Genomic DNA, 26,757 nt, shown 5'->3' on the forward strand with positions numbered 1-26,757 from the left:
CCATTTCCACTCCCCCTCCAATTCTTTAGATGATATGTCCATCATGGGCCTCCTGCAGTGCCACAATGATGCCACCCAAAGGTTGCAGGAACAGCAACTCATATTCCGCTTGGGAACCCTGCAGCCTAAAGGTATCAATGTGGACTTCACCAGTTTCAAAATCTCCCCTTCCCCCACCGCATCCCAAAACCAGCCCAGTTCGTCCCCTCCCCCCACTGCACCACACAACCAGCCCAGCTCTTCCCCTCCGCCCACTGCATCCCAAAACCAGTCCAACCTGTCTCTGCCTCCCTAACCTGTTCTTCCTCTCACCCATCCCTTCCTCCCACCCCAAGCCGCACCCCCATCTACCTACTAACCTCATCCCACCTCCTTGAACTGTCCGTCTTCCCTGGACTGACCTATCCCCTCCCTACCTCCCCACCTACACTCTCTCCACCTATCTTCTTTTCTCTCCATCTTCGGTCCGCCTCCCCCTCTGTCCCTATTTATTCCAGAACCCTCACCCCATCCCCCTCTCTGATGAAGGGTCTAGGCCCGAAACGTCAGCTTTTGTGCTCCTGAGATGCTGCTTGGCCTGCTGTGTTCATCTAGCCTCACATTTTATTATCTTAGATTCTCCAGCATCTGCAGTTCCCATTATCTCTAACAAAGCGTGATAATGGGAACTGCAGATGCTGGAGAATCCAAGATAATAAAATGTGAGGCTGGATGAACACAGCAGGCCAAGCAGCATCTCAGGAGCACAAAAGCTGACGTTTCGAGCCTAGACCCTTCATCAGAGAGGAGGATGGGGAGAGGGTTCTGGAATAAATAGGGACAGAAGGGGAGGCGGACTGAAGATGGAGAGAAAGGAAGATAGGTGGAGAGGAGAGTACAGGTTGGGAGGTAGGGAGGGGATAGGTTAGTCCAGGGAAGACGGACAGGTCAAGGAGGTGGGTGAGGTAGTAGGTAGGAAATGGACGTGCAGCTTGAGGTAGGAGGAAGGGATGGGTGAGAGGAAGAGCAGGTTAGGGAGGCAGAGACAGGCTGGGCTGGTTTTGGGATGCAGTGGGGGGAGGGGAAGAACTGGGCTGGTTTTGGGATGCAGTGGAGGAAGAGGAGATTTTGAAACTTGTGAAGTCCACATTGATACCATTGGGCTGCAGGGTTCCCAAGAGGAATATGAATTGCTGTTCCTGCAACCTTCGGGTGGCATCATTGTGGCACTGCAGGAGGCCCATGATGGACATGTCGTCTGAGGAATGGGAGGGGGAGTTAAAACGGTTCGCGACTGGGAGGTGCAGTTGTTTATTGCAAACTGAGCAGAGGTGTTCTGCAAAGCGGTCCCCAAGCCTCCGCTTGGCTTCTCCAATGTAGAGGAAGCCACAACGGGTAGAATGGATACAGTATACCACATTGGCAGATGTGCAGGTGAACATCTGCTTGATATGGAAAGTCATCTTGGGGCCTGGGATGGGGGTGAGGGAGGAGGTGTGGGGGCAAGTGTAGCACTTCCTGCAGTTGCAGGGGAAGGTGCCGGGTGTGGTGGGGTTGGAGGGGAGTGTGGAGCGGACAAGGGAGTCACGGAGAGAGTGGTGTCTCCGGAAGGCAGTCAAGGGTGGGGATGGAAAAGTATCTTTGGTGCTGGGGTCGGATTGCAGATGGTGGAAGTGTCAGAGGATGTTGGAAGATGAAGCGTTGGATCCGGAGGTTGGTGGGGTGGTACGTGAGGACGAGGGGGTTTCTGTTTTGGTGGTTATTGCGGGAAGGGGTGTGAAGGATGAGTTGCGGGAAATGCGGGAGACATGGTTGAGGACGTTTTCGACCACTGCAGGATGGATGTTGTGGTCCTTGAAAAACGAGGACACCTGAGATGTATGGCATGGAATGACTCATCCTGGGAGCAGATGCAGCAGAGACGAAGGAATTGAGAATAGGGGATGGAATTTTTGCAGGAGGGTGGGTGGGAGGAGGTGTATTCTAGGTAGCTGCGGGAGTTGGTGGGCTTGAAATGGATATTGGTTTCTCGGTGGTTGCCTCAGATGGAGACAGAGAGGTCCAGGAAGGTGAGGGATGTGTTGGACATGGTCCAAATGAATTTGAGGTTGGGGTGGAAGGTTGGTAAAGTGGATGAACTGTTCGAGCTCCTCATAGGAGCACGAGACAGTCATCAATGTAATGGAGGAAGAGATTAGGGCCAGTGTAGGTATGGAAGAGGGATTGTACCACGTAACCTACAAAGAGGCAGGCATAGCTTGGGCCCATGTGGGTACCCCTTTGTCTGTAGGAAGTGGGAGGAATCAAAAGAGAAGTTGTTGAGAGTGAGGACGGGTTCGGCGAGGTGGATGAGGGTGTCAGTGGAGGGGGACTGGTCGGGCCTGCGGGACAGGAAAAAGCGGAGTACTTTTAGGCCATTTGCATTGGGAATGCAGGTGTATAGGGACTAGATGTCCATGGTGAAAATGAGGTGTTGGTGTCCGGGGAATTGGAAGTTCTGGAAGAGGTGGAGGGCATGGGTGGTGTCTCGGATGTAGGTAGGGAATTCCTGGACCAAGGGGGAGAAAATGGAGTCCAGATAGGTAGCGATGAGTTCGGTGGGGCAGGAGCAGGTGGAGACAATGGGTCAACCAGGGCAGGTGGGTTTCTGGTTTTTGGGAAGGAGATAGAAGCGGGCGGTGATGCGTTGATCCTCCGACACTTCTGGCATCTACAATCTGACCCCACCACCCAAGCCATTTTTCCATCCCCACCCTTGACTGCTTTCTGAAGGGGCCACTCTCTCCGTGACTCCCTTGTCCACTCCACACTGCCCTCCAACCTCACCACACCCGGCACTTTCCCCTCCAACCGCAGGAACTGCTGCACCTGCCCCAACACCTCGCCCCTCGCCCCCATCCCAGGCCCCAAGAAGCCTTTCCACATCAAGCACATGTTCACCTGCACCTCTGCCAATGTGGTATACTGCATCCACTGTACCCGTTGTGGCCTCCACTACATTGGGGAAACCAAGCGGAGGCTTGGGGACCGCTTTGCAGTACACCTACGCCTGGTCCGCAATGAACACCTGCACCTCCCAGTCGTAAACCATTACGACTTAGAGTAATGGTTTACTCTATTAAACCATTAGATGACATGTCCATCCTGGGCCTCCCACAGTGCCACAATGATGCCACCTGAAGGTTGCAGGAACAGCAACTCATATTCTGCTTGGGAACCCTGCAGCCCAACGGTATCAATGTGGATTTCACTAGCTTCAAAATCTCCCCTTCCCCCACCGCATCCCAAAACCAGCCCAGCTCGTCCCCACCTCCCTAACCTGTTCTTCCTCTCATCTACCCCCTCCTCCCACCTCAAGCTCCACCCCCATTTCCTACCTACTAACCTCATCCCGTCCCCTTGAACCGTCCATCCTCCCCGGAATGACCTATCCCCTCCCTACCTCCCCACCAACACTCACCTCTACTGGCTCCATCCCGACCTCTTTAACTTGTCTGCCTCCTCTCCACCTATCTTCTCCTCTATCCATCTTCTATCCACTTCCCCCTCTCTCCTTATTTATTTCAGAACCCTCTCCCCCTGCCCCTTTTCTGATGAAGGGTCTAGGCCCGAAACGTCAGCTTTTGTGCTCCTAAGGTGCTGCTGGCTCCACACTTTGTTATCTTTGCTCTACAGTAAGGTTGATGAATGTGGAACCAGAAAAGGAATTAAGAATGGCACAACAATCCTTATGAAAATATAATAGCACAATACTTAAAATAAGCGTGCTTCCTTTACTAATCATTATACAAAACATCCTAATGAAAAATCTTCGAAGTTTCAAGCATATGTAAGAGGAAACTAAAATACCATTTTGTGGATTGTTGACACAAGCACAGAGTGTGCTACTAATGGATGACCACAGCTCGTAGGACTGACCAATATTTTGATGTATGGACTGCTTGTCTGACATTGGAAAATTAGTTCTGGTGAAAAGTGAAAAGAAAATCAATAATGTAAACCTATATTGAAGAAACTGTTTTGAAGAAAAGGTTTTCCCTATCTCTCTAAGTACTAACATTTGTAATTTTCACTTTTGCCAATTGAGCAGCAACCAGAGGGAGTGGACCAATCACCAACTATATAAAGTTTCTCGTTTTCGCTGTCATGGGAATAAAAATCAGACGGATTCTGTAACTGGTGCTTGATAATGTTCTATTGTTATATTTCTCAATAGGTATAAAATTGCAGGCAGTGAGCACACAATTTTTGATGCAAGTGTGAGGATTTGGAAAAGCTATCTTATTGTTGGAATAAAGTCGGTTCTGCTAAATGCGAGAGTTGCATTCCTGCACAACATTGCGTTGTAGGAAATTCTGCTATAGAAATAAAGAGGCCTATGGGAAAACTGGGCTTGGGGGAAGACCACCAAAACATATGAATCAAAATCACTCAAAAGCTTAATACAAAGGATAGCACAGTTTGAATAAATGTTTAATTCATATGTAATAGTGAAATAAAAGTCAATTTAACACCTCACCTTGAAAAAAATATCAAGATGACTTCACAGGGAAGGAGGTTTTGAGGCTGCTCTGTTGTTATTGCAGTGGCTGAGGGTCGTCATCACCATCATCATCACCTTCAGTTGCAGTTGTGGTTGCAGAGTTAGGACGAAAAGTAGTTAATCCAGAAGTGGACGGCTGTGGTTCACTGTCTTCTATTTCTTAGAAGTTGGCTTAAAAAAGACATCCAGTTTTTGCTGCTTTGCGCTTTTTCTTTATTCATGAAGAACCTGTTCATAGAGTGCCAAGTAAGATCTTATTCCACGAACTGCAACCCTGCTGTGTTCTGCATTGTAATCATTGTCCTCTAAGAGCTTCAACTGCTTCTCAACTTCCCTCAAGACAGAAGACCAAACAGAAGTGGAAGCTCTTGTGGTGGTGCATCCTGGACTTCATCTTCTTCACCTCCAGCATCCACTTGCCCCTCAGTTGTTGTAGATCTACTCTCCACTTTTTCAAATCTAATTTGTTTTGCAAGATTAACACAATGTTCTTTGATTCTTGGGGGTTCTTCTGATGGATCAAAGCCTTTAAAATCTTGAAAAACATCTGGGAGAAGCTTCCGTCAAACCGCATACAAGCAATCCTTGCTGACATCAGGTCTCCACGATAATTTCAACTGCATCCATAATGGTAAAGATCTTCCAGAATGCTAACGTTCTTGTCACTTTGTGCTCGCATTTTTGTGGGTAACAAGGCAGAATTTGCAAGAAAAACCCAAAAATCACAGAATACTGTACCGCTCACAGAAAGCGCCTCATGACAAAGTTTGCAAAATGATCACTTGATGCCATCACAAAGACTTTCAGCACTAACATTGCACATGCTCAGGAAAAAGCCTGCAAAATGATCACGCAATGCCGATGCATACTCCTCCGCGCACCGACAGAATTATATTATAGCCAACATAAGTTCGCAATTTAGAAATAGCGTTCACCTAAGCATCAGTTGCGTTATAGCCAATATGCGTCACCGAATACACGTTACAGCAGAACTATTTGTATTTGACTGTGAAGAAGACCAGGTCCAGCATCAACACATAAGAACCTACCAATGAAGTATCACTGAGTAGTGATATTTATCCCTTCATAGGTTGATTTCCTCCCACCTAAGCCAGAATGTCAAACATAATGGTCCAACTGACACCTGGCTGAGACTGGGTAACAGCACAGGCTAGGGGCTCAAGATGGGAATGTTTTATTTATGTCCTGCTTTAAAAATACAAAGTCAAGGGGACCAATATCTCAGCAAATTTTGCATTCACCCATTTTTGAGCGTCTAAGTACTCCAAAACTTGAAATAATAACTCAGCCTTTACTTAGAGTAATCTTGCTATGTAATTTACTTCTAGCAATAATTGGCTAATAGCTGGTATTTACTTATATCAGAAAAGTATTGTACAATTAGGCAAACAACCTGATATTAAAGTACTTGTCTGATGCTGTCAAGAAGAGAGAAAGGAATAATTAGAAATATATAGCTCATGGGAGTTCCCACTTTTGGGGACACCATGCCAATAGCATATTTGCTCCATCTCCCCACTAGATTAATATACAAGCTATAACTGACTGATCTCATGATGTGTAAGTTAGTGTGGGATGCTGCTTTATGAATAGATGGAAGCAGTAAGAAAACTACAATCATGCATTTTTCCAAAAGTTTGAGTGCAATGGAGGCAAATTCAACTGTAGCATCCTAAAAATTGGGTCATTATCTGAACAGGAAAAATCGACAGAGCCGCAGGGAAATGGTGGATAGCAGCTCTAGGTGAATCATTCTTGCATAGCACAGACATGACGGGCTGAATGGCTTCCTTGTTTGTTTCTTTTATTTTATGAAATAGGTGGTGAGGAGTGAGTTATTCATCAGTTACCCAAGCCTAATGACCAGATGTCAAGCTATAAAAGACCAAGAACAAAGCTAACCATAGGTGTAGAATCAAAACATTTCCGAATAATTAAATTTGCAAAGGAATCATAGCTGAAATATGAATCACATTTTCTCCCAATGTTTGCCACTTGACTTGCTAGTTGTGTTCACTACTTTCTGTTTCTGTTTCAAATATAAGCTGTGACTTCAGTGTGTATGAACTGGTATATGGATATATGAAATTAACAAGGTAGATGTTGAAAAGCTAAGATAACAAAGTGTGAAGCTGGATGAACACAGCAGGCCAAGCAGCATCTCAGGAGCACAAAAGCTGATGTTTCGGGCCTAGAAAATGGTCTAGGCCTAGACCCTTTTCTAGGCCCGAAACATCAGCTTTTGTGCTCCTGAAATGCTGCTTGGCCTGCTGTGTTCATCCAGCTTCACACTTTGATATCTTGGATTCTCCAACATCTGCAATTCCCAATATCACAGATGTTGAAAAGCTGCTTCTTTTAGCTGACAATCTAAGATTGGAGTTCACAATTTGTTCTAATGCAGAGCTGGGTCATGTAGGTTAGAGGTCAAGCCAACTTTTGCATACTTTTCATTTTTGACAGTCTTGACAGGGATACAGACAACAAACCCGTACATACTCACTCAAACACTAGTTTTGAGTCTGTTCTATTTACAGGAGCACAAGTGATTCCCCAGTTAATGCCCACCATCTGCACAATTAAATATTTACAATAGATTCAAGATCAGCAGTCATTATTAGAACAAGTTCAGGAGCAATGCCTCCACTCAGAGTTGTGAAGCTTCAGAATTTTGTACAAAGGAGGCTGTGGAAGCTTAGTCACTGAATACATCTGAAACTGAGATCTACATATCTCTGGATAGTAAGAGAATCAAGGGATATAGGAAAGGACAAAAAGTAGGGTTGAGGTTCAAGATCAGCCATGAATTGTGGACTTCGCTACAGAGCTGTATGACCTATTCCTGCTCCCATTTCCAATGTTTTTATACTTAATCCAAATGAAATTAGAACTTCAGAAGCTTATTACTTCACTTTGTACCTTTGCTTATTTTAAATAGGTCATTTCTTAAAATTTAATTTGAAAAGCAAAGTTTTTCACATAAATTCACAGCCTTTGTGGTACTAAACCATGTAGACCACAGCTTTACCAGTTTGACTTCTGGTATGGGCTAAATTAGCTGACATCAACTTGGGCACCAATTATGGCTACAAATGGTGTCCTTTGCTTTCCTTGAGTTAAAAAGTTTCCATTGTATGGATAAATGAACATTGTGTGAAGGATACTATGATCTTATGATAAACTGCCAGGCCTTCCCTCATATAAAAACTAACTCTAAAACTAAGTACAACAACACTAAATACTAAAGGAAGACTATTGGCTGTGGAACCATACATCTGCAACTTTCAGTGTTTTCAGACAAAGAGGAAAGGAGAATACCAGCTCCATAAAAATAACGTTGCCGCTTGTTGATGGAATCCCTCTAAGTTATTGTGAGATAGTTTCTGACTGACTCAGATTGCACTAAACTCTATCTGCTAATTGGTGATAATGGGAACTGCAGATGCTGGAGAATCCAAGATAATAAAATGTGAGACTGGATGAACACAGTAGGCCCAGCAGCATCTCAGGAGCACAAAAGCTGACGTTTCGGGCCTAGACCCTTCATCAGAGAGGGGGATGGGGTGAGGGTTCTGGAATAAATAGGGACAGAGGGGGAGGCGGACCGAAGATGGAGAGAAAAGAAGATAGGTGGAGAGGAGAGTATAGGTGGGGAGGTAGGGAGGGGATAGGTCAGTCCAGGGAAGACGGACAGGTCAAGGAGGTGGGATGAGGTTAGTAGGTTGGATATGGAGGTGCGGCTTGGGGTGGGAGAAAGGGATGGGTGAGAGGAAGAACAGGTTAGGGAGGCAGAGACAGGTTGGACTGGTTTTGGGATGCAGTGGGTGGAGGGGAAGAGCTGGGCTGGTTGTGTGGTGCAGTGGGGGGGAGGGGACGAACTGGGCTGGTTTTGGGATGCGGTGGGGGAAGGGGAGATTTTGAAGCTGGTGAAGTCCACATTGATACCATTGGGCTGCAGGGTTCCCAAGCGGAATATGAGATGCTGTTCCTGCAACGTTTGGGTGGCATCATTGTGGCACTGCAGGAGGCCCATGATGGACATGTCATCTAAAGAATGGGAGGGGGAATGGAAATGGTTTGCGACTGGGAGATGCAGGTGTTTATTGCAAACCGAGCGGAGGTGTTCTGCAAAGCGGTCCCCAAGCCTCCGCTTGGTTTCCCCAATGTAGAGGAAGCCACACCAGGTACAATGGATACAGTATACCACATTGGCAGATGTGCAGGTGAACCTCTGCTAATTTACTTGTTGACCTTACGTTGGTTAACTCTTCAGTAAAGCAAAGAAAATTGCTGTGAACATTTAAGTGTTCATAATGTTCTATGGCACAGTATAATTTCCAAGTTCCTCATTCTCCTGAAAAATATCTAGTTGCTTCCTGAAGCCACTTATACTGATGCTTCTACATTATTGTATAACGCGACTAACTTATTGTATTCAAAGGATCACGCTGATTTCCCTTTATATGAGTTTTCAACTTAACTCCACCTTGGTGTTTCAATTAATTGGATGCAAAATCTTTGATAATTGCCTCAGAACCACGGATTTTTAGAGGTTTATTTTCATGGTATAAAAAATCCCAATATATTTCAGACTATTACCCGTGCAAATACAGGAAGAAAATGTCAAGAGCAGAATTTGCTTACTACCTGAGCAAATTCAGAAGAACATCTATACATCCAGTTGTCCTCGCCAATGTTTGTCCAATCTCTGTAAAAGTGCCCAAAAAGCATTATTTGAACTGACATCAGTATTGGAGAGATGATTCTTTTTGTACTTTGTTCACCCCATGTCAGCATTATAAATGGCATCTGGCTTGGCAAACACAAAATAAGATGTCCTTTCACTATAAAATTTTAAAGTACCTTACTCAACCTTTCCTCATATGAACATTCCTCCATGTCAGGGATCAACCTACTGAACCTTCACTGGACTGTCTCCAATGCCAGTACAACTTTCCCAAGGCTGTGCTGTGTGCCTGTGTTAGGTGATTTTCTTTGAGCTGAAGTGAAATTTGGAGTGGAAGAGGTGTTGTGGTGCACATATGTTTTAGTAACATAAGTAGGACTAAATCAAGACGTTCAGATGTGTACATCTCATCCGTAGCAGCTAGTAGCTAAATTAAAAGGCAAAACTGGTTCCCTCTCCACTGGTGCTGCCAGACCTGCTGAATTTCTCCAGTATCCTCTATATTTGTTTCAGATTTGCAGCATCTGCCATATTTTACCTTTGGACAAGTGCCTCAGGTGGTTAATAAGGAATACTTAGCTTCATTAATTGGGGATCGAGTGAATCCCTAGAGGAGTACAGAGGCGGTAGGAGTGCACTTATTTTGGAAATCAGGAAGGCAAAAAGGGGACATCAGATAACTTTGACAAATAGAGTTAAGAAGAATCCATTAAAGACAACAGGGTAACAAGGGAAAGAATACAGTCCCTTAAATATCATCAAGGCTGCCTATGTGTCGAACCACAGGAGATAGGCGAGTTATTAAATGAGTATTTTGCATCAGTGTTTACTGTGGAAAAGGAAATGGAAGCTAGAGAATGTGGGGAAATAAACAGCGAAATCTTGAAAAATGCCCACATTACAGAGGAGAAGGTGCTGGACGTCTGAAGATGCATAAAGGTGGATAAATCCCCTGAACTGGATCAAGTGTACCTGAGGAAGTCTGTGGGAAGCTGGGCAAGTGATCCCTTGCTGAGATATTTGCATCATCAGTAGCCACAGGTGAGGTGCCAGAGACTGGAGGTTGGCTAATGTGGTGCCACTATTTAAGAAAGGTGGTAAGGGAAAACCAGAGAACTATAGACTGGTGACCCTGACATTGGTAGCGGGCGAGTTTAGATTAGATTAGATTCCCTACAGTGTGGAAACAGGCCCTTTGGCCCAACGAGTCCACACCACCCCTTGAAGCATCCCACCCAAACCCATCCCCCTATAACCCTCACACCCCTGAACACTATGGGCAATTTAGCATGACCAATCCACCAAGTCTGCACATCTTTGGACTGTGGGAGGAAACCGGAGCACCCAGAGGAAACCCACGCAGACATGGGGAGAATGTGCAAACTCCACACAGACAGTTGCCTGAGGCTGGAATCCAACCTAGGTCCCTGGTGCTGTGAGGCTGCAGTGCTAACCACTGAGCCACTGTGCCACCCCGAAGTTGTTTGATGAATCCTGAGGGACAGGATTTACATGTACTTGGGAAGGCAAGGACTGATTAGGGATAATCAACATGCATACGAAATCATGTCTCACTAATTTGATTGATCTTTCTGAAGAAGTAATGAAGAGGACTGATGAGGGCAGAATGGTGAATGTGATCTATAAGGACTTCAGTAAAGGTGTTCAACAAGGTTCTGCATGGTAGACTGTTAGCAAGGTTGGATCACATGGAATACAGAGAGAACTAGCCACTTGGAATCAGAACTGGCTCAAAGGTAGAAAACAGAGGATGCTGGTTGAGGGTTGCTTTTCAGACTGGAGACCTATAACTAGCAGTGTGTCGCAAGGATCAGTGCTGGGTCCACTGCTTTTCATCATTTTATATAAACAATTTGGATGTGAACAGAGGAGGTTTGATTAATAAGCTTGCAGATGATATCAACATTGGAGGTGTAGTGGACAGTGAAAAAGGTTACCTCAAAGTACAACAGGGCAGTGGACCCAGGAGTGGCAGATGGAGTTTAATTTAGATAATTGTGAGGTGCTGCATTTTGGAAAGGCAAATCAGGGCAGGATTTATACACTTAATGGTAAGGTCCTGCGCAGTGTTGCTTAACAGAGACCTTGGAGTGCAAGTGCATAGTTTCTTGAAAATGGAGCTGCAGTTAGATAGGATAGTGAAAAGCCTGGTTCGGCCACATCTGGAAAAGTACTGTGTCCAGTTCTGGTGCCTCATTACAGGAAAGATGTGCAAGTGTTGGAAAAAGTGCAGAGGAGATTTTCCAGCATGTTGCCTGGAATGGAGGGAAGGTCTTACGAGGAAAGGTTGAGAGAGCTAGGGCTTTTCTCTTTAGAACGACGAAGGATGAGAGGTGACTTGATAGAGGTGTACAAAATGATCAGAGGTATGGATAGAATAGACAGCCACAGACTTTTTCCTAGGGTGGAGGTAGCTATTATGAGGGGGCATAGTTTTAAAGTGAGTGGAGGTCAATATAGAGGAGATGTTAGAGGTTGGCTCTTTACTCAGTGGTTGAGGTGTGGAATGCATTGTCAGAGAGGGTAGTGGAGTCGGCCTCATTAGGGCATTTAAGCAGCTATTAGATATGCATATGAATGATAGTATAAGGTAGGGGTGGAGGTTGGATAGACTTTAGGATCAGGGTAAAAGTTCGGCACAGCATCGTGGGCCGAAGAGCCTGTACTGTGCTGTACTGTTCTATGTTCTATGAAGAAGGTGTTTGGTATGCTTGCCTTTATTGGTCAGTGCATTCAGTATAAGAGTTGGGAGGTCATGCTGTGGCTGTACAGGACATTAGTCAGGCCACTTTTACAATAATGTTTGGAATTCTGGAAGGATGTTGTGAAACTTGAAAGGGTTCAGAAAAGATTTACAAAGATGTTGCCAGGGTTGGAGGGCTTTTGCTATACAGAGAGGCTGAATAGGCTGGGGCTATTTTCCCTGGAGCATCAGAGGTTGAGGTGCGACCTTATGGAAGTTTATAAAATCATGAGGGGAATGGATAGGGTGAATTTACTTGGGGTGGATGAGCCCAAAACTAAAGGGCGCAGGTTTAAGATGTGAGGAGAAAGATTTAAAAGGGACGTAAGGGGCAACATTTTCATGCAGAGGGTGGTGCATGTATGGAATAAGCTGCCAGAGGAAGTGGTGGAGTCTGGTCCAATAACATTTAAACGGCATCTGGATGGATAAATGAGCAGGAAGCATTTAGAGGGATTTGGGCCAAATGCTGGCAAATGGGATTAGATTAATTTGGGATATCTGATAGGCATGGACGAGTTCAACCGAAGGGTCTACTTCCGTGCTGTACAACTGTGTACTACAAGATGTTGAGTACAAGAAAAGGGAGGTTACAGTGGAGACATTATTAGGCCACAGCTGGTGTACTATGTGCATTCTGGCCTATAAGTAAGATTAGCACTGGAGAGGTGCCAAGGAAATTCACCAGGATAATGCTTGGGCTGGAGTGTTTCAGTTCTGAAGAGAGACTAAATAGGTTGGGTGTGTGTTGCTTAAAGCAGAGAAGGCTGCGGGGGGAAATTATTAAATTATACAAAATAATGAGGAACCTAGGGTAGATTGGAAGAAACTTTTCACCTTAGTAGTGAGATAAATATCTCAGGCACAGATTTAAGGCAAAGTGCAAGAGGATAGAGGTGAGTATCTGCAACTCACTGCCTGAAAGGGTGGTAAAGGCAGGAATCATCACAACATTTAAAAAGCATTTATTTCCTGTGGAGGCACCTTTCTCAAGGTGCTGGGCCAAATGGATCATATCAGAGGTTATAAGCAGTGTAGTGCACACGACCAAGATTACAACTCGTTTCAGTAACATCCTTGGAGGTATTCTACTGATCTAAATTTCATAACGACAAAATTCAAAGTCAGAAAAGTAGCAACTAATGTTCTCCTAGGACATTTTTGTACCAAAAATCTTTTTGGTTTCAGCATATACGTATTCATTTCTATTGACCTGCACTGTGAAAAAGTTGTGGGCACTCTTAAAACACATAAAGGGCCAAAAGGAATCTTAATAATTCAACTAGCAAAAGACAGGAGACTTTGTGATAATTCAGCTTCGAGCCAATTCCCAGGAGGATTCAGATATTAACATTTTGGGAACAAAAACAAAATACGACAACTGAAGTTAGGAGTGACTGGGGAGTAATTAATATAAGGTAGTTACCAAAAACCAAACAGAGCATTGAGGAGAAATTATTTACTCAGAGAATGGCACAAAAGAGGAACTGGTCACTACAGTCAGTAGTCAGTGTGAACAGTATAGATGTATTCAAGGGGAAATTATACGAATGAATAACGGAGAAGGGAGCAAGGAAATACAATAGTAGATTTAGGTGAGGAAAGATGGGAGAAGGTTTGAAAAGTGGATAATACCATCAGAACCCAGTGATCTGTTTCTGTGTTGTATATTCTACAAAGCCCATGGATAGCTAGAATGTCAACAGAGGAGCTTGAAATGAGTTGAAAGTTTGTGGAAGATAAACTGTTAAGATTAGAATGAAGTCAACTCTGGATATGAAGGGTCTCAAATCAAAATGTTTATCTGCTTTTACTCTTTTCACACGATGATTGACTAGGTGTATGGTTCTAGGATTCTGTAATATTCATTTCAAAGAACAAAGAACAGTACAGTACAGCCGTTTAACACACCAATGACGTCTTTCTAAACTAAAAATCTTTTGCCTCAATGCAATCTTTTCCCTGCCTATTCATTAATTTGTCAAGAGCCTCCTAAATGTTGTTATTGAACCTGCCTCCACAACCCCCTCTGACAGTGCATTTTAGGCACAAATCACCCTCAGTATAAAAAACTTGCGTCGTACACCTCCTTCAAACTTTCCTCCTTTTACTTTAAACCCTAGTCACTGACATTTCTACCTGAGAAAAAGACTCCGACTATCTATCCAATCCATGCTTCTCATAATTTTGTAAACCTCCATCAGGTCACCCTTCAGCCTCTGATGTTCAAGTAAAAACAAACTGAGTTTGTCCAATTTCTCCTCATATCGAATACCTCCAAACCAGGCAACAACTAGCAAAGTTTTTCTGTATCTTCTCCAAAATGTCCACATCCTTCTGATAGTGTGGTAACCAGAATTGTTTCACAATATTCCCAATGTGGTCTTATTAAAGTTCAATAGAAGTGCAACATGGCTTGCCAATTTTTATGCGCTATTTCTCAACCAATGAAGGCCAGAGTGCCACATGCCTTCTTGAACAGCTTATCTACTTATGTTGCCACTTTCAGGGAATCATGGACCTAGATCCCTCTGTCTGTTGACGCTAATAACAATCTGCCATTTACTGTATACTTCCCTTCTTCATTAGATATTCCAAAATGCATCACCTCGCATTTGTCCAGATTATATTCCAACTTCTGCCATTTCTCTGCTCAAGTCTCCAGCCTATCGAAATCCCGCTATAGGCTCTAGCAATCCTCCCTACTATCCATAGCTCCCCCCATCTTTGTGTCGTCCATAAAATTACTAATTATGCATTTACATTTTCCTCCAAATCATTTACCAATATTAAAACCATCAGGGTCCCTGCAGTGATTCCTATGAAACACCACTGGTTACAGATCTCCAATCAGTAAAACACCCTTCCACCACTACTCTCTGTCTTCTATGATTAAGCTAGTTCTGTATACATCTTACCAGCTCACCACGGATCCCATCTGATTTCACCTCCTTGCCATGAAGGACTTGTCAAAGGCCAAACTAAAGTCCATTTGAATAACATCTACTGCCCTGCTTACATCAATCATCTTTGTCACCTCCATAAAAAATTCAATAATGTTTGTGAGACATGGCCTTTCCCGCACATATCCATGCTGCCTATTGCTAATAGTCAATATTATTTTTCCAAATGTGTGCAAGTCCTATCCCTAAGAACATTCTCCAATAATTTCCCTACAACAGACGTAGACTCGCCTGTAATTACCTTGATTATCCCTGTTGTCCTTCTTAAACAAATGAACAACATTGCTATTCTCCAGTCCTCTGGGATCTCTCCTCTGACTAGAGGAGACAAAGATTTCGTTCAAGGCTCCAGCAATTTCCTCAGATGCCTCCCTCAGCATTCTGGGAGGAATCCCATCATATTGTGGGAACTTGTCTGCCTAATGCTTTTTAAAACACCTAAAACCATCTCCTTTTTTAAAATATTGACAGGTCCCAGAATATCAACATACCCCTCCTGAGACTCACCATCCATCATGTTCTTCCTTTTGTGAATTCCTTTGCAACGTATTCATTAAGGAGCTCACCACTTCCCTAAGCTCCATGCATAAATTCCCACCTTTGTCACTGAGTGGACCTACCCTTTCTCTAGCTACCCTCTTGCTCCTTAAATATGTATAAACCACTTTGGGATTTTCCTTATTCTTGTCTGCCAAAGACATTTAATGTCCCCTTTTAGCCTTCCTAATTGTTTGTTTCCATTCTTTCCTGTTATGTCCAGTGATGCTCTCACCCTTTGAACAAATTTTTAAAAAATCTCTGTATTCTTCAAGGACTCTGTCTGTCATCAGTTTCATAAAGCTTACATGTGCCACCTTTTTTCTTTTTGACTAAGCATTCAATTTTTCTTGTCATCCAAGGTTCCCGAATCTTGCCATCCTTATCCTTCATTTTCATAGGGACGTAGTGCTCCTGAACTCTAATCAATTGACCTTTAAAAGATTCCCACATATTAAATGTGGGGGTTACTCTCAAACAGCTGCCCCAGTCTACGACCTCCAGTTCCTACCTATTATTGTGGCAGTTAGCTGCTCCCCAATTTATTACTTTCACCTGAGGGCTACTCCACAAGTAACTTCAAACTTATAGAGTTATGGTCACTGTTCCCAAAATACTGTCCCACTGAAATATCGATCACTTGGCCAGGCTCACTCCCTAATTCAACGTCTAGTCTAGACAGGGAAATAGTCTAATTTCCCTGATTAGACTATTCACATATTGTTTCAAAAAACTGTCCTGGACGCACTGAACAAACTCCACCCCTCCATCCAAAACCCTGGCACTAAGTGAGTCCCAGTCAATATGGGTGAAGTTAAAATCACCCATCCCAACAATCCTATTGTTTTTACAATTTTCCATGATCTGTCCACAGATCTGTTCCTCTATCACCCGCTGACTGTTGGGAGGCCTGACATACAATCCCATCAAAGTGATTGATCCCTTTCTATTCCCGAGCTTCACCAATATGGCCTTACCAGATGAATCTTCCAAGGTGTCTTCCTTCAGGACTGCTGTGATATTTTCCCTAGTCAGTAACACAACTCCCCAGCTCTCTTACATCTCTTTTTTACGTCTGAAACATCTAAATTCCCAGAACATTAAACTGCCAGTTTTGCCCCTGACTCAACCAGTTTCCAGATTTTCCACAGGTTGACTTTTAGATTCTACAGAGTGACTAAAAAAGTATTCCTGGTTATTAAAGATGCTGGTCTTATGCGACAGCATTTCCAGTGGAACTAGGCACTGTATTCAGGTGGGATTTTTTTAGCATAATTGAATGGAGCTCCTGTTTGTCAGAAAGGCAAAGGTGAGCTATACAAAACTGCTATCTACTTAACACAGTAACACTATTTGCTATTGGTATGTATCAGGCTGTTGTTTATTCAATAATGTAACAGTTATTCAATGCATAAACACGTAAAATTGTACACTGCTCCTATTTACTTGTAGTGAGTTTCATGAACTACATGGCAAGGAACTGCTTCAAGATCAGCAGGATAAGGGTTAAATAATTATATGATATTTTCTACATACTTGATACGTAAATCTTTTTAAACACTTGCAATTAGAGGACATGTTAATCCTCCAACGGAGAAGACTAACAAAATTTCAACATATAAACAAGACATTCATACTGTTGTGTGACACCAACACCAGGATCATGTAGACATTCATCCTCTTCAGAACCAATGAAGCATCTTCCTGAGCAAGTGACAAGGCGACATCAGACAACAGTTCTGCAGTGCACAAACTCTGTTGGCAGTACACTGGAAAGACATAAGGGGAAAAATGATTTATACTTTGCAACATTAAAGAAGAATGAACAATAATTCATTGCAGAGCTAGCTGATTTCAAAAGGTTTGTTGGGAGAAGTTGGAGTGATTGATAATTATTATCTGAATGAGCTGACGGTTCTACCACTAAACAATCCAGTTTCCACTGTGGTCCTCTCAAATTCCTCTTGGCTCACAAGCATTATGGCTGCTGTTTGACTTTCAGAGCCTCAGACAAATGATCAATTCTTTTACCTGAGCTAAGACAGTGAGTGCTGGATGACGATTTTTTTAGTTACACAAAGTTAAGCCTCATCAAGTATTCATTCAATATTCATACATACACTTTCCAACAGGAGGCACTGGTTACTGGATCAGGATTTTGAAGCTTGGTTGCTTCTTTCAGCAAATTGCCCAATAACCTCAGGGTACACTTCCTGAGACTAGTTAACTTTGCAGACTTGAGAAATCAAGCTTCAGATGTTTGAATGTAAAGTGGATAAAAGTGCCTTAGTCCTACTGGACTGTAGGACTGCTCTCTTGTTAGAGAGAAATTACTGGTGGTGGTTTAACCTTAGGGTCACCATGTCTCAGTGAGGGGGGAGATTGAGAAGGTGAAGGATTCATGGAGCATGAGTGTTGCTGCTCAGCTCTTTGTTTCCTTAAGAATGTGGTAGTGCTGCCACTATCTACCTCCGCTTAAAAACATTAAAGAACTCTGCCTTCATTGCCTTTTAAGGATGACAGTTCCAATGACTGGTGTCCCTCTTATGAAAAAAATATTCTCCTCAACTCCATTTCAAATAGGCAACTTCTTATTTTGAAATAGTGATTGGGGAATAGTGAGTTAGGAAGTTTTGAGAAAGGTAAACATAACTGCATAAGGAATTCCTACCACTGCTTTCAGCTAAAGCTCCTAAAGTGAACAAGGCTGCCTCCCGAAGGATAGGAGCATCACTCAGTTTTATAAGTCCATTAACAAACTGTACGCCTCCAATCTCACGGAAGTAATCACATGCTTCACCTAATGGTAAGAAAGCAATTAAAGTTAACTTCAATAAAAACAGATAGAGATTAATGAATAAGGTGAGAATTTAATTACATTTCTCTACTATTTCATCGATAAGTATTAAAATCCAAAAAATTACTATCTATCCTTTCAAAATAAAAACCAAAAGAAATACGTCCTACTTTGCGTTAACTGTTTGGTAATGTGCTTAACACTATAATCTAGACTTTTCCAAACTTTTGGTCATGAACAAGACAACATTTTGAAGTTGCAAGCTCCAAGTCAGTAATAGCCACCTTGCAGCTCTGATTGATTTCTGACAGCTGGGTAAGTGCATTGTTTTTCTGTTAGTGGGTGCAGCCAAGTAGAGTCTTCTCTGAGGTATGATCGTTTCTGCCAAAAAAAACCTGTGAGTAAGTGGAGAGATAGTAGGAACTGCTGACGCTGGAGAATACAGTGAATAAGTAGGTAGTGTTTTTTTGGAGGAAGTCTACTTTTCCAGTAACTCTGTCCATGTTCAACTCCCGTTTCCTCAAGCTCTGGGTGAAAAACAAAAATGCTGCCCTCCCTCAAAATAAAGCCAGCTCCTTAGTATCTGCTAGACAAAGAAAACTTCCTCTGCTCAACATGAAACCAATCCTCGCTCAACAACGGTGCACTACATCCTGCTCAACATGAAGATGCACACCCATTAACATTTGAAGCTGTCCCCATACTTAACAACTAAGCTGCCTCACCACTCAACAGCCAAACCATCTCTCCATTCAATGAATGAACCTGCACAGCCCATTAAATAACCAATCCTTTCCCATCATCCTCACTCAGCAGATGCCATGACAACAGATCATAAGCTTGAATTACTTCCAGATGTTGAACTTCACGACATTTTTAAGTATAAGAAGGCAAAACGCCACAAGATGGCTGAGGATATAAATTCAGTGGCTCTTTAAAGTCCATATAGGAATGACACTGAGTGCCAAGAGACACTTAAAAAGTGTAAATGCAACGTCAGAAAGCAACACGTCAAACAGAAAGATGACATTGAAGAAACTGGACAGAGATCTTTTACGGCTTGTATCCCAGACTATGAACATGATATGAGTCAAAAGAAAGACAGCTCTGGACACAAGACACGTTGTGCTTCATTGTTCCAGGAATACATAAGGAAGGGGCTAATAAAACAACTGTTATCCCTTTTGCACTGGTATGTGAGAGTGCTGACATACTAATATACTAACTTGTGGTTTGAGCTACATGTACTAAAGTATGCAATGAAGGGATGCAGTTGAGAATGTCCTCTAGGTAAGCCCTGCATGTGCAGGTAAAAAGAAGTAAAGCCTCTCTACATTTGCTGAAAACAAGTTGTCAGCAAAGTCACTGTTGAAGGAGACTGGACAAACTCTTTTTAAGTAACTCCAGAATCAGGAATCCCCAAATTACTCAACTGACACTACTGGAATCATGCAAGTTAACAGCAGTAATGTTTCATAAACTATTTGTTACAGAAATGAAAAAGATTGGTTCACATATATTTTTATTTACTTTTAATTTTTGGAAACATCTCTCAATCAGAAGAGCAGAAACAGTCACAAAAAAGGGATGAGAAACATAGAATGAGATGCAGAGTGGCAGAAACAGAGTGACATAAACATATGTCTGTCATGTTTTAATAAATTTTCTTACGTTTTATTAGCTAACAAACTCATTCATTCTTTAACTCAAAAAGCCTGGTTAAACTGGCCCCTTTAAAAGCAGTTATATTTGGATTAGGAAAAAATATCTACAAGTCTTTATAAGTTAAGTTTATTGTACCCAAATGAGGCAGGGGTTGACAGGAAATCAATTCAACCCTCATCTAGGAACATAACCATTTGGGGATGTCCCATTTGAAACTGTAATTATATTGTGATCTTTGGGGATACGTTGTCACAGAACTGAACTTTGCCCCCAGTTCAATTCAAGAACTATATCTGCCAATCGGCTAATCAATAACTTGAAGTCTTGCCTGCCTCTCCACTACCTCAACAACTCTTATATGCGCTATGTTTCTACTGGGTGACACAAAGTCTGAGTCAGTAAAATAGGGCCACACTGGATAATATTTGGAAGCACTGCTGTTAGTTCAATCTAGCCATGTGACAGTTTAGACCATTCAAATCCCAAAACATGATTATACTATTCACATGGCACTATAGAACACTAGTATTTCAAAAAGGATAGCTTCTTAAGAATGGTCTGATTTTCATCATTTCAACTATATTAATCAGGCTTTGTCTTCTTCATGTCCTGCCCTGTGACTTTGTCTCCCAATCTGAAAAAATCACCCCAGTTTTCTACTTTACAATTGTATTTATCAATCTACAATCTTTTGTTTTCTGTCCTGCCCCAGACAATTTTGTTTCCCAGTCTGAAATTCACTCTGCAAGCCACCTCTGTGATTGCTAATCCAAAAATTATTTGCTGCAGCTGACAGTCTCTGGGTCAGAATTTTGTCTGTTGATGGAGTCAGTAAAATTAAAAATGTTGAATTTTTTGAACAAATTCAAAACTCAGTCATTTCCCAAATCTGCCCTAGTTTTGTGTGGCCTTTCATATTGGGTAGACTTTGGGCTGTAACTCCACACACATCTCCAGTGACATTAGGGGAACTATATTAAAAAGTGCAGCAATTTCATATTTCCTGTAGCATGCTATTTTTGACTGCTTTCGTGTGTTTGCAGGGATCTGGGTTCGATTCAACCCTTGTGTGACTGTTTGTGTGGAGTTTGCACATTCTCCCCGTTATCTGCATGGGTTTCCACTGGGTGCTCTGATTTCCTCCCACAGTCCAAAGACGTGGATTCACCATGCTAAATTGCCCATTGAGTTCAGGGATGTGTAGATTAGGAGAATGAGTCAGGGGGGCTGCACTCAAGGTCGGTGTGGACTTGTTGGGCCAAAGGGCCTGCTTCCACACTCTAGGGATTCTATGATCAGTTCCTCTTTACAATTATGACTACTCTAGGAGGTCAGAAGAGTTTAGGGAAGTTGTGCAGCAACTTCTCGTAAACGAGCTTTTCATTTTAAAAAAGTCAGTTATTGCCAATAACTAAGCATTTCTCTTCTAAGGAGTGCACTGAGGAATCTCTATGTATCACACCCAGCTTGGCCAAATATTTACTAGCTGGCAAGGCTTCACTGCAGCATCAACGTATAACAGTCAGCAATTCTCTGTGAAATTGTCAAGCAGATTGAGGGTGCACATATCCAGCTACCTCCAATACTCATATGAACCAATGAAGCAGCAACAGAATGAAGTGCTTTGCAGAATGAGGATGGTTCCACTAATGCTGAGTGCCTGCAAGACGGAGGTGTTGAAGACTGCGACAGTACAAATCAAAAAGGGTTGGTATCAGGTCAGTTACTTTGACAATAAGTGCAAGATGATGCAGGAGGCTGCGATTTCAAGACCTACAGCCAATGCGGTACAGGGGACAAACACTGTTAATCGCAGTGAAGCTCAGCATGGCCTTTAATGATTTTGCTAAAGGTTCATTTCAAGTTCTGCAGCCAAATTAGCTGTCACTTCACAATGTGCAGCTCACATTACCCATATTGTGTAAATGACCTTTAACCAGGGTGGCTGAGTTAATCCATTTTGAAACCATGCAGTATTTCAGATAGAGGGCAACAGGGCTAGCCTCCCCAGCTGGCTCTCCCAAGGTCACTGTTGGTGATCCCTTAGAATTGATGATGATATCTGCCAAGCTACATGATATTTTGGGACCACAAGATTTACCACAATGGGGACATGTTGTTACATGGAGAAGTAGAAATTGCACCCCCCAGGGTGGGTTACTTCTGCCACCATCATTCCATATTATGGTCAAGTCACTGGGCCTGGAAGTATATCGTGCCTTGATGAAACAGGAGGTGTTATCTAAGTGGGCAGCAATATTTTCTTCCAAGTCAGCATGTGTTTTAGGTGACCTTGAGCATATTTTTCCACCTTTTTTTTGCTTTGTTCACCCTTTGAGATTTGGCCAATGGGAAGCTGGCAGGAGAATGTGCCAAGGACGGTGGGTGTTTGGGTATCCAGACACAAATGCCGATCATTGGAGTTGGTTCTTCAGGAACAGGGCTTCCAGACAGGAAGACAGTGTTCTACACAGGATACTCATATTGGTCCAGTCGTCCTTTCATTTGATCCCTAAGTTTCAATGTAGGCACTCCCTGGAAGCTTTCAACAATCTCACTATGACATTGTGAAAAACTACTGTCATTCTTCAGGAATGAGGTGGCTTTGCCTGGTGATGAAGGCTTCTAACGTTCACTTGAGATCATGGATCTGCAGGTCATTGACTTTAAACCTGTCCTGCCATGAAGCAAACACTTGTACTCAGGTGTCTAAAATGGTGAACTTGAGTTGCTCCTAGTATGCCCGAATGTAGCTGGCACTAGTAATGAGCACGTGTTCTGGTGCATTTCAAAACTGTACCTGGAACTCTTTCTGCTGCTCTGAATCCTTCAAGAGAGTGACATTTAGCTTCCTCTGGTAAGTTTCTGGGTCTTCATGTATCTTGGCACAAGGTGGATCTATGTCACTAAGTCCACAAGTGGTTACTGTCCTACAATATTCAGAACTTTTCATAGTCCTCATGATAAGAATATACCTCTAGTCTCTGCCTAGGAAAGGAGGTGCCAATGTCTGGACCTCAGGTGCCTTCACCATTCTTAAGTTGGTTCTTCTGGCAAAAGGCCATGTTCATCATGATCGCACCTATATTGAGTACAAATGGTCACGAGTAGGATGCTGTCAGCATTCGTCTTCCTACTTTCCACTTCAATTTCATGGTCAAATCGAATCCAGGCATTAAAGTCATTTAAGAGACCTCCCTAGGCATGGAAGCAAGGATGCCATTGATATCAGAGTAGAACCTCACCTTGACTTCATGGTCAGAATCTAAAGTTGAGGTGCAAGTTCTGATGACAGTGGATGTTGATTATGGCTAAAATGTAGGAATGGTAATCATGTGAGTACGATTTCCCAGCAAAATGAAGATGAGGCAGCCTATTTCTGGGCAACTTTCTAGACCCCTCACCATTTTGGTGAGCATATCCAAAAAAGAGCTACTCAGTGGCAACGCAGCTACTCAAAGGCACACCTGTCTTAACAGAAGTGCCCAACAATCATCACACATCTACTGCCTGTGTACAGTAGCTTCATTGAGGGCTTCCAGGTATCACACCCGTTTCTGTCACCAAACCTCCATTAAAACAGCAATTTTCAAGTGGGAAGCCAGTTGTAGTATTGTTTGGTGTAGGGATTCTAGTTACAGTCAAATTCCAAACTATCTTGGGGGTTGGTTGGTTGTTTAGTTCAGTGGTGCGGCGAACTGGAATGACTCAGGTCACTTCCCTACTGCATATTTCATTTTTGAAGCCATTGAAGTTGCAGCGCTCTTCTGCCTGTCTTGATTTTACCACCATCAGAGGTATTACCAGGACTCCAGACGGCATTGCTCTCAAGGTCACGGGAATACACAAGGCTCTCTAGCACAGCAATTTGGCAATCCTCTCAGATGGTGAGGTACAGGGTGATCAAATACAAACATCTTGGGATGAGTTCCCTTGCAGACTCAACAATGCTATTCTAACATATAGCTAATTAGATAATGTGGCTTCATTCAGTTCTGGGTATATGGGTTGACTGAAGTTTCCAGCGTAGTGTTGTGATAGTGTATTGCATGTCACAGGGACATAATTATACTTGCATGGAAGGATCAATGACTTTAACTTCAATATTGCAAATGCAATAGAAAAAAAAAGCAATAGTTAACCAGGAAGTATAGTGAAACAGAAATATTACATCCCTTATTTAATTCAGGTGCAGGCGGTTGCATTCCCATGTATCTGCTGCCTTTTTTCTACAAAATGGAGATGGCTGTGGGTTTGGAAGATCCTGCCTAAAGACCTTTGATTTCCCAGCCCCACCCCTCCTCCCGCTATTTATTTCCTGGTTCCCTTCACACTCCCTAGTTCTGAAGGATTCCGACCCAAAATGTCAACTTTCCCGCTCCTCCGATGCTGCCTGAGCTGCTGTGTTTCTGCAGCTCTACACTGTGTTGTTTCTAACACCAACGTCCGTAGTTCTTGCTATCTCCAAGTGACTTGTATAAAATGCACACTGCTGCCACTAAGTTGTCAGTGGTGGAGGGAGTGGATGTTTGAGCTTGCGGTGCAAACTAAGCAAGTTTCTTCATCCTGGAAGGTGTCATGCTTTCTCAGCGTAGTTGGAGTTGAATTAGTTTACTCATCATGCATGCTCGATTGAGTGCAGTGAAAAGTTTACAATACAACAGCTTAGGGCACCATCTTAAGTATCTGTACCGAGGTATCTTGTACCTACGTATTTGGTACAAAATTTAAAGAACAATAAATAAAAGTCCAGCATACGAATAAAAAGGAAAAAGGTACTCGATTTACAGTTCTTTCACCCCGGTCTGTGCCAGCACCGAGCCTCCAGACTACAGTGTGCTAAGTCTCCAGATCATGCCAGGCTTCAAAACTAATGGCCTTGCCTCCTGTCTGCAAGGGCTTTGCCTCCCCGCGCTGGCCTCTAGTACAGGGTTTGCCTCCCTATGCCGGCATCCGGTCTGAGTCACTTCCTCCAATCGCCTCTCAGTAAGTTTAAACAAGTTAAAATAAAACACTCAAAGAAAAAGAAAAGGAGTAAAAGAAAAAGAAGAGGCTGAGCAGAAGAGCTCCAAGTGGAGCAATCTACTCTGTATCCAGGCAAGTGGGGAATATTCAGTCACAATCCTGACATGTGCCTTGGAGAAGGTAAACAGCCTTTGTGCAATCATCAAAAGACATCCCCACTTCTGATTTTGTGACAGTGGTCAGACCTTATGATAATGGTTAGTGATAAAGCAGCTGAAGATGGTTGGGATAGTAGGAACTGCAGATGCTGGAGAATCTGAGATAACAAGGTGTAGAGCTGGATGAACACAGAGGCCAAGCAGCATCAGACGAGTAGGAAGGCTGACGTTTCAGGCCTAGACCCTTCTTCAGAAATGGGGGGTGGGAAGGGCAAAGGGGTTTTGAAATAAATGGGGAGGGGGGGGGAGACAGATAGAAGATGGACAGAGGAGAAGATAGGTGGAGAGAAGACAGACATGTCAAAGAGGCAGGGATGGAGCCAGTAAAGGTGAGTGGAGGTGTGGAGTTAGGGAGGAGATAGGTTAGGCTAGGGAGGACAGGCAGGTCAAGGGGGCAGGATGAGGTTAGTAGGTAGGAGGTAGGGTCGGGGCTTGAGATGGGAGGAGGGGATAGGTGGAAGGACAAGTTAGGGAGGCAGGGAAGAGCTGGGCTGGTTTTGGGATGCAGTAGGGGGAGGAGAGATTTTGAAGCTTGTGAAGTCCACATTGATACCAATGAGCTGCAGAGTTCCCAAGTGGAATATGAGTTGCTGTTCTTGCAACCTTTGCGTGGCATCGTTGTGGCACTGCGGAGGCCCAGGATGGATATGTCATCTGAGGAATGGGAGGGGTAGTTGAAATGGTTCACAACTGGGAGGTGCAGTTGTTTAGCACAAATCGAGTGTAGGTGTTCTGCAAAGCAGTCCACAAGTCTCCACTTGGTTTCCCCGATGTAGAGGAGGCCACGACGGAAACAGCAGATGCAGTATACCTCATTAGCAGATGTGCAGGTGAACATCTGCTTGATGTGGAAAGTCATTTTGAGGCCTGGGATGGGGGTGAATGAGGAGGTGTGGGGGCAAGTATAGCACTTCTGCGGTTGGAGGGAAAAGTGCCGTGTGTGGTGGGGCTGGAGGGGAGTGTGGAGCAGACAAGAGAGTCACGGACAGAGTGGTCTCTCCAGAAAGCAGATAAGGATGGGGAGGAAAAAATGTCTTTGGTGGTGGAGTCGGATTGCAGACAGCGGAAGTGTCGGAGGATGATGCGTTGGTGGGGTAGTATGTGAGGACGAGGGGATTCTGTTTTGGTTCTTACTGCAGGGAGGGAGTGTGAGGAATGAGTTGAGGGAAATGCAGGAGACACGGTTGATGGCATTCTCGACCAATGAGCGGGAGAAGTTGCCTCATCCTGGGAGCACGTGTGGCAGAGGCGAAGGAATTGGGAATAGGGGCTGGCATTTTTGCAGGAAGGTGGATGGGAGGAGGCGTATTCTAGGTAGTTGTGGGAGTCGGTGGGTTTGAAATGGATATCGGTTTCTAGGTAGTTGCCAGAGATGGAGACAGAGAGGTCCAAGAAGAAGAGAAACCTATTACAGATGGTCCAAGTGAACTTAAGGTTGGGGTGGAAGGTGCTGGTGAAGTGGATGAACAGTTCGAGCTCCTCGTGGGAGCATGAGGCCAGGCGCCAACTCTCCAACACGTCCTCCTATCACCCCCTTGATCATGACCACACCCCCGACCACCAAACTATCATCTCCCAAACCATCCACAACGTGTTGCATTAGCAGTGGGTGGAGTTG

At 43.6% G+C, this 26,757-nt stretch overlaps 1 protein-coding gene across 1 annotated transcript in view; it reads right to left on the reverse strand.

The window, feature by feature from the left end:
- Window positions 1–26,757, reverse strand: part of terb1 (telomere repeat binding bouquet formation protein 1) — a 160,346-nt gene that overhangs the window by 113,232 nt on the left and 20,357 nt on the right. Inside the window, exons 5-6 of the mRNA XM_059651783.1 lie at window positions 18,166–18,294; window positions 17,132–17,263 (exon numbers count right to left, since the gene is read on the reverse strand). Of these exons, the coding sequence (XP_059507766.1) occupies window positions 17,132–17,263; window positions 18,166–18,294 (261 nt within the window). The remainder of the gene's footprint in view (window positions 1–17,131; window positions 17,264–18,165; window positions 18,295–26,757) is intronic.

Source organism: Stegostoma tigrinum, chromosome 16 (genome assembly GCF_030684315.1).
Source record: "Stegostoma tigrinum isolate sSteTig4 chromosome 16, sSteTig4.hap1, whole genome shotgun sequence".
Classification (NCBI taxonomy): domain Eukaryota; kingdom Metazoa; phylum Chordata; class Chondrichthyes; order Orectolobiformes; family Stegostomatidae; genus Stegostoma; species Stegostoma tigrinum.